The 6380-nt window shown below is 51.0% G+C and overlaps 1 protein-coding gene across 1 annotated transcript in view; it reads right to left on the reverse strand.

Moving 5' to 3' along the window:
• The window catches only part of RPE (ribulose-5-phosphate-3-epimerase), a 47014-nt gene extending 42498 nt beyond the window's left edge, over positions 1 to 4516 (reverse strand). The window contains exons 1-2 of the mRNA XM_069733435.1: positions 4328 to 4516; positions 1751 to 1830 (exon numbers count right to left, since the gene is read on the reverse strand). Of these exons, the coding sequence (XP_069589536.1) occupies positions 1751 to 1830; positions 4328 to 4449 (202 nt within the window). The 5' untranslated portion in view covers positions 4450 to 4516. The remainder of the gene's footprint in view (positions 1 to 1750; positions 1831 to 4327) is intronic.
• Between the last annotated feature and the right edge of the window lie 1864 nt (positions 4517 to 6380).

Below are 6380 nucleotides of genomic sequence, written 5' to 3' on the forward strand. Positions count from 1 at the left end.
CTGCATCTCTTCGCGGATGATGGCTCTGACGTCAGACGAAGTCATTACATTCTCCTGCCGTAAAGTTAATGTAATGCATTCTGAGCATAACCTCTTTATATACGAGTCCGGGAGGGGTTGCAAACATAAGGCACATTCCCTGTGTTTGGTTTTATGTGTCCTTTTCTTAGTCTAGAGGGGATATAGGAGGAGCATATATCAGCATATGGGAAGAGACTTTTTCAACAACTCACCCAGTGAAGCTGACAGGTACCGGTTCTGGAGGCGGATTTTTTGATGAAAGGTCCCTCTGTTTGGTGGCAGATCGTTTCTCCTGAGATCGATCCCCACTTTTCACGCTGCTTCTGGCGCTTGTCTCCTTACTGGGAGAGCGCTCTGCTGCAGGCAAGTGTGCTACATCGGCCGGTGAAGCCATACTTACACACACCGGCCGACGCTAGCGCTGGATCTTTTAAATGTGGCGCCAATCTCCTGCCTCCCCGGACCTAACCCGGAAGTGCTCCGGCGACTTCCGGGTTAGACGCGCCGCTCCTTCTCACCATGCGGCGGCGGCAGCTGATAAAAAGCCGGCCGCTGAGCGCGCGCGTCCTCATGGGGCCGGGCGGACCAGCGGCACCGAACCCGGACCATGGCCATCCATCAGACGAGGGGGGAGGCTGCAAATAGTGGCTCCCCCGCCGCTGCTTCTGGAACCGCAGCCCCTGCCGTTCCTCCAGAGACTGACGCAGGCGGGTGCATGGCCCAGGGATCCTCTTCTGTAGGCGAGTCCTGGGATTCCCGTAGGAACAGGAAACCTAAAACTGAGGAGGAGAGGTGACCGCCTCCTTTTATTCTGTAGGTTTCCTGTTCCTATGGGCGGATCCCTCTCTCTCATGTGGGTGCTGTCGTGGCGAAGGGTAAAAAAAACACCTTTCTGAAGAATTGATTTACTCAAGCAATATCTCCTGGAGGAGATATCCATCAGCCAAGAGGGCGCAGCAGCTGTTTTTCTTCATGCCTACATATGATTTGTGCCTGTCGCAATTCCATCAGGTGAGCGTAACCAGGGCTCTCCCTCCATAGGGTATCACCCTATTGTGCGCTCTGTTTCCCACATTTTTCATTATTACACATAAATTAAGTTATGGACATTAGTGAACGTGCTGGGATAAGGTGTTATCTGAGCATGCTCGGGTGATAACCGAGTGTCTTCGACGTGCTCGAATAATATGTTCAAGTCCCCGCATCTGTTCCATAGCTGCAACACATGCATGGATTAACTTTGTGGACTGGATGGGTTGTTACAGATATCTGGTGAGAATTTCACGTCAATAGCACCTTTAGAAATGTATTTCTATGTTTCAATTTGTGCAACTGATGAGATGAATAACTTGTCTGAACAAAGCCTAAGCCAACCACAGGAGGTGTGACAGACTAAGGGCTCACACAGATGTCTGTGGATCTCAGTCAGATCACGGACAGCAAAGTCTGACTGGTCGTGGGTCTCCAGAACTAAGTGTGACCGCTTCATAGAAATACATGTGGCCATCATGCCCCGGTCAGAAGACCCGTGGTCAGTCTGTGCGCTGCTGTTCGTGACCAGATCTGCCCTGACGTCTGCACGGGCCCTATAGTACCTAGGGATCCGCCAAAGTTGTCCCTCAGCACGAGGCACTGAGGTAAATGTGGAGCTTTTTGGGACGATCTAGTCTATGTTCACACTCACATATCATGTTATATCATCAGTAACAGTTATGATCCCAAGCATTACCAAAAAATGGGTCATTTCCCAGTTGTTTTCGGAGGCATTCCACCACAGGGTGTCCAAATGTGATGTTAGGAACAAAATGTCTGAAACGAGAGGAAGAACAAATCAGATGATGAAGACACATGATGGCAATAGGGAAACCAGGGACGAAAGCACAGAGCAGTGCAGACGAGGGACAAACTGCAGAAAATATATTTCTCTCACTTATATAACACCATTATTTCCACAGCACTTTACAGATATTGTTATCACTGTCCCCGATGGGGCTCACAATCTAGATTCCCCCATCAGGATGTCTGGAGTGTGGGAGAAAGTCAGAGCACCCTGAGGAAACCCACCCAAACACGGGGAGAGCATACAAACTCCCTGCAGATGTTGTCCAAAGTGGGATTTGAGCCTAGGACCCCAGCGCTGTGAGACGGCAGTGCTAACCACTGAGCCACCGTGCTGCCAGAATGACCTGGTTTCTTGTTTGTGACCAGAATTCTAGGAATAACCTCAGTGTTAACCATCTGCAATACAGAGTAACCAGCAAACATTGCCGCGGCTCCACAGCCCAACGCCTGCAGGATATTAGTACGGGACCACGGGCGCACGTGGCATTGTGTTCACTGATGACAACGTCTCCATTCTTCTAGGATAGATAAATGCACAGCTCTGTATAACCCGCATCATCACAGACAGCAGCACAAGTACTGACCCAAGGACAGATAACAGGTACAGCGCCAACTAGTGTACGCCTACAGAGCTGCAGCACTCATTGCCCATAGTCATGGAATTAACAGGGGATAACCATCTTCAGAAGATTTGGGGGAAACCATTGAATCGAGCCCACTCATATCTTCTAATGTCACAGATACCAGCAGCCCTCGGGACATGTCCCTGTGGGACTTTGTTCACGAGGAACTATAGAATGAGGTCCAAGGGTTTAGTAGATCTGAAGAAGTCCGCACGCTGTAGGTGAATTGCGGTGATATTTATTAGCGATCCAGTATGTGTGGTAACTGCTCAATAAATGTTTTGCTCAATAACTTGGACCTTCTTCAAATACACGGAATATATTTAGCAAAGACGTCAGGAAGAGAAGTGCTAGTGACAAGGCGGCGTGACCGCAGTGCTGAGGGGCTGAAGCAGGGTCCTGAGAGTCACAAAGATGGCAAATGTGCACACAAATGGGGCTGAAAATGCCCAACAGCTACACAATATGCAGAAACTGCTCAGTGACCCCTTATCACAGGTGTGTAGCATGGGGGAAGGCCGAACACGGGCAGGGGTGTAGCGCGAGGGGGGCCACACAAGGGGGGTAATGTAGTGCAAGGGGGACAGCACAGGGGTAGGGGTGTAGTGTGAAGGGGCGCACAAGGGCGGTAATATATCTAAAGAGGGGGTGCACAGAGGCAGAGATGCAGCATGAAGAGGGGCTAAACATGGGCAGGGGTGTAGTGCGGGGGAAGGCCGAACATTGGCAGGGGTGTAGCGCGAAGGAGGGGGGGGGGGCTGCACAGGGGCAAGGGAGTAGAACGAAGAGGGTCCAAACATGGGCAGGGGTGTAGCATAAGGGGGGGCTGCACTGGGGCACAAATGTACCGCGGGAGTGGAGGCGCAATGGGGCGGTAATATGGAACGAGAGGTGGCGAAACACAGGGGAGGTAATGTAGCATGACGGATGGGGGAGTGGGCACATAGTGGCATCACCCTGGGTGCAAAATTCTTAGGGGTGTAAAGTGACAAAAGAAAAAACTAACACTTTTGTACCCCTTAGGGTATGTGCAGATGTTCAGTAATCGGCAGCACATGTCCGCTCCGTCCAAAGTGCAATGGCTATTGAATGCAGGTGACTCCTCTGTGTTCATTGAAAAGTGCGGAATCATGGCGCCCAATACATTGTACAGGTGATATTTATCTTTCGGAGGCTACACAAGATTAAGTAGACATTCTGCGGTCTGGAAAGACGCGCCGCATGTCTGTCTCTGCGGGGTCTCTGGACGCATAGTGGACATGGGATTTGTTGAAATCCCATCCACTACGCTTTCATCTGGACGGTGCACAAGTACTGACTGTGTGCACCTAGCATTAGTGGGTAAGGGGGCCACAGACAACCCACGCTTCCCCACTGCACAATGGCCGGTCTCCCTCCATCTCCAAAAAGAAAGAAGCCACAGACATATATAACAAGTGTAATGGTGCCCCTGAGAGGGTGGAGGGGCACACACTGCTCCTGGGGGGGTAAGGCTCCTCCTCGTGGAGACCACCAGATGGAGGCAGCCACTCTAGAAGGAGCCTGGCACCAGGGCGCAGTGACCAGGGGGCTCCTCCCTGCAGGGGGCACTAGAGAGCCGGCACCAGGTTATTTTAGGTCAACCACATGCTGAACAAGAAGCCGCAGCCACACTCGTGCAGCCATCGCCACCAGCCCTGGAGGGTCACACCCGGGGGCTCCGCTCACCCCACCGTGTCATGTACGGCCTCCTTATATCGCACGCACATGCAGTCTCCGGCCGCAGATCTTGTCGCGTGTGCTTCTTCCGATCTACCCTTATGACAGAGGTAACTGACAGCTCCAGCATGTCCGCCGCTTACCCGTCCATGACGTCCAGATGCAGGTAGTCGGCCCCGCACTGCAGCATGCGCTCACACTCCGCCGCCAGCCGGGACAGGTCGCTGTTCAGAATGGACGGACCGATCTTACACCCAGACGACATGATGACAATGTGGCTACTACCGCAAGAACGACCCCACGTGCTCCCTGCGCCGCAAGAGATTGTGGGAGCTGAAGTTCTCCATCCCTCGTCTTGTGTATGCTTCGTGAGGCTGAGAACTACATTTCCCATGATGCAACATTCTGTTGTACGTCACTAATAGGGATGGTAGCGAACTTGAAAAGTACATTCATAAAGAGAAATGAATGGGGTCTGTCAGCTCCGGGGTCGGGGGTCCCACGTGACGGGGTGGAGGACATTATTCTCGTCAGTTAGGAACCAGTAGCCAATCTTCACAGCTGCACCCTCGTCCCCCAATCAAGGTCGCACTGGGGGGTCCTATGGCCACAGGTGGGATCAATTCCAGAGGGCCCACCCTACTGCTACTTTACATGGAAAATAACATGCCATGTCTCATATATGTCAGAATATCAGCACACAATATAGCATGCAGAGCATTGCTGCATATCTAGAAACTCATGGTCTCCTATGAACGCCAGGCACGGGCTAATTCACAGGGGTACCGTGATGACAGTCACAGGGGTCTTCAGCACACCCCTGGCTGTCATAGATTGAGAGTGGTATTTAGCAGGTTAACAGCAGCAGGTGAAGCTCCACCTGCGACTATAAGAGGCAGGTGATGGCTGATTATCTAAGCCATCTTCCGCCGCTAAGTCTGCAAGGTCATAAGAGAAAGGCTGGGCGCACCCTCAGGTCGGGAGGTAGGACCCATGAATGGGGAAAAACAGCCCCAGCTCTTACACAGCTCACAAGTGACAAGATGTCATGACAACATCTTGCCACATGTTAAAAGGGAACCTGTCAGCAGGATTGTGCTCAGTAACCTACAGACGCTGTCAGGTCGGCGCCATTTTACTGATTACAATGATACCTGGTGATGAAATCCGTCTTGCAGTTGTTGTCTGTGTATTTTCAGTTTTGAGTTAATGATATGCTTGTGTGACACCCCAGGAAGGGGAGGGTGATGCCATGCCTGGAAGCAACAAGGATCCCTTTAACAGGTACACGCAACACTGTTCTGAATCCAGGCCAGAAGGGGGAGCTCTAGGCCAGGATTTAGGGTAACTTCCCTAAATATTCTGGCTGGAGGAGGAGTTAGGGAGACAGTCAAGAGGAGAGCTGGAGCCTTGCAGACACGATGTTCTGCAGCTCCTGACAGAAGAGTCAGTCAAATTGTAAGAGACTGTGAGGGGAGAAGAGGCAAAGGAGAGGAAAGATACTGGGAGTGGAGCTGCGAGAGAGCTCACTCGAGAATCAGTGCAAGAAACCAGAGGCCGGAATTCCGAGGTTGTGGGGGTAACTGTATGCCCCACAGCAGAAACCGGCGGGCAGGAGATTCTAAGTCTCCTGGCCACAGCTACACCCGAAGGCACAGCAGCATATAGAGCCCGGAGTCACCATGATAAGGGACACCTGTTCAAAAGGCTCAAGTTGCCTGCCATGCGGGTAGTGTCCACCTAAAAGGACAGAGCGAGAGGACCTTGTGTGAAGCCTAGGGCAGCAAGGGACTCAGAACACAGTGCAGAAAGGAAGGCTTCCAACCCCACCTGGCTAGGGGGATTCCGAATCGCTTCCAGGCTGCCCGGATTCCAAAGACCACCTGTAACTTGTACTTGAACTACATCAGTAAAAGAAAATAATAATAAACATGGTCTGTTGTGGAAATGGAATACCAGAAAAGACGAGAAGTGAAGTGGAGCAAAATAACTCAATATAAAAGGTAATTTTTTATTTATACAAGGTAAAAAAGTTTAATTTCAACAATAAAACAGACAGGGGTATGGGACCTCCAAAAAAGGGGCAGGATGACCAGCAACAAAATTAATAATGACGGATCAAACAGTCTATTATTATTAATAAGATAATCAGTAAAGTGCACGTATTATACTGCAATCTGATAGAATTGCCTAATT

The sequence above is a fragment of the Ranitomeya imitator genome, chromosome 7 (assembly GCF_032444005.1).
Source record: "Ranitomeya imitator isolate aRanImi1 chromosome 7, aRanImi1.pri, whole genome shotgun sequence".
In the NCBI taxonomy this organism is placed as follows: domain Eukaryota; kingdom Metazoa; phylum Chordata; class Amphibia; order Anura; family Dendrobatidae; genus Ranitomeya; species Ranitomeya imitator.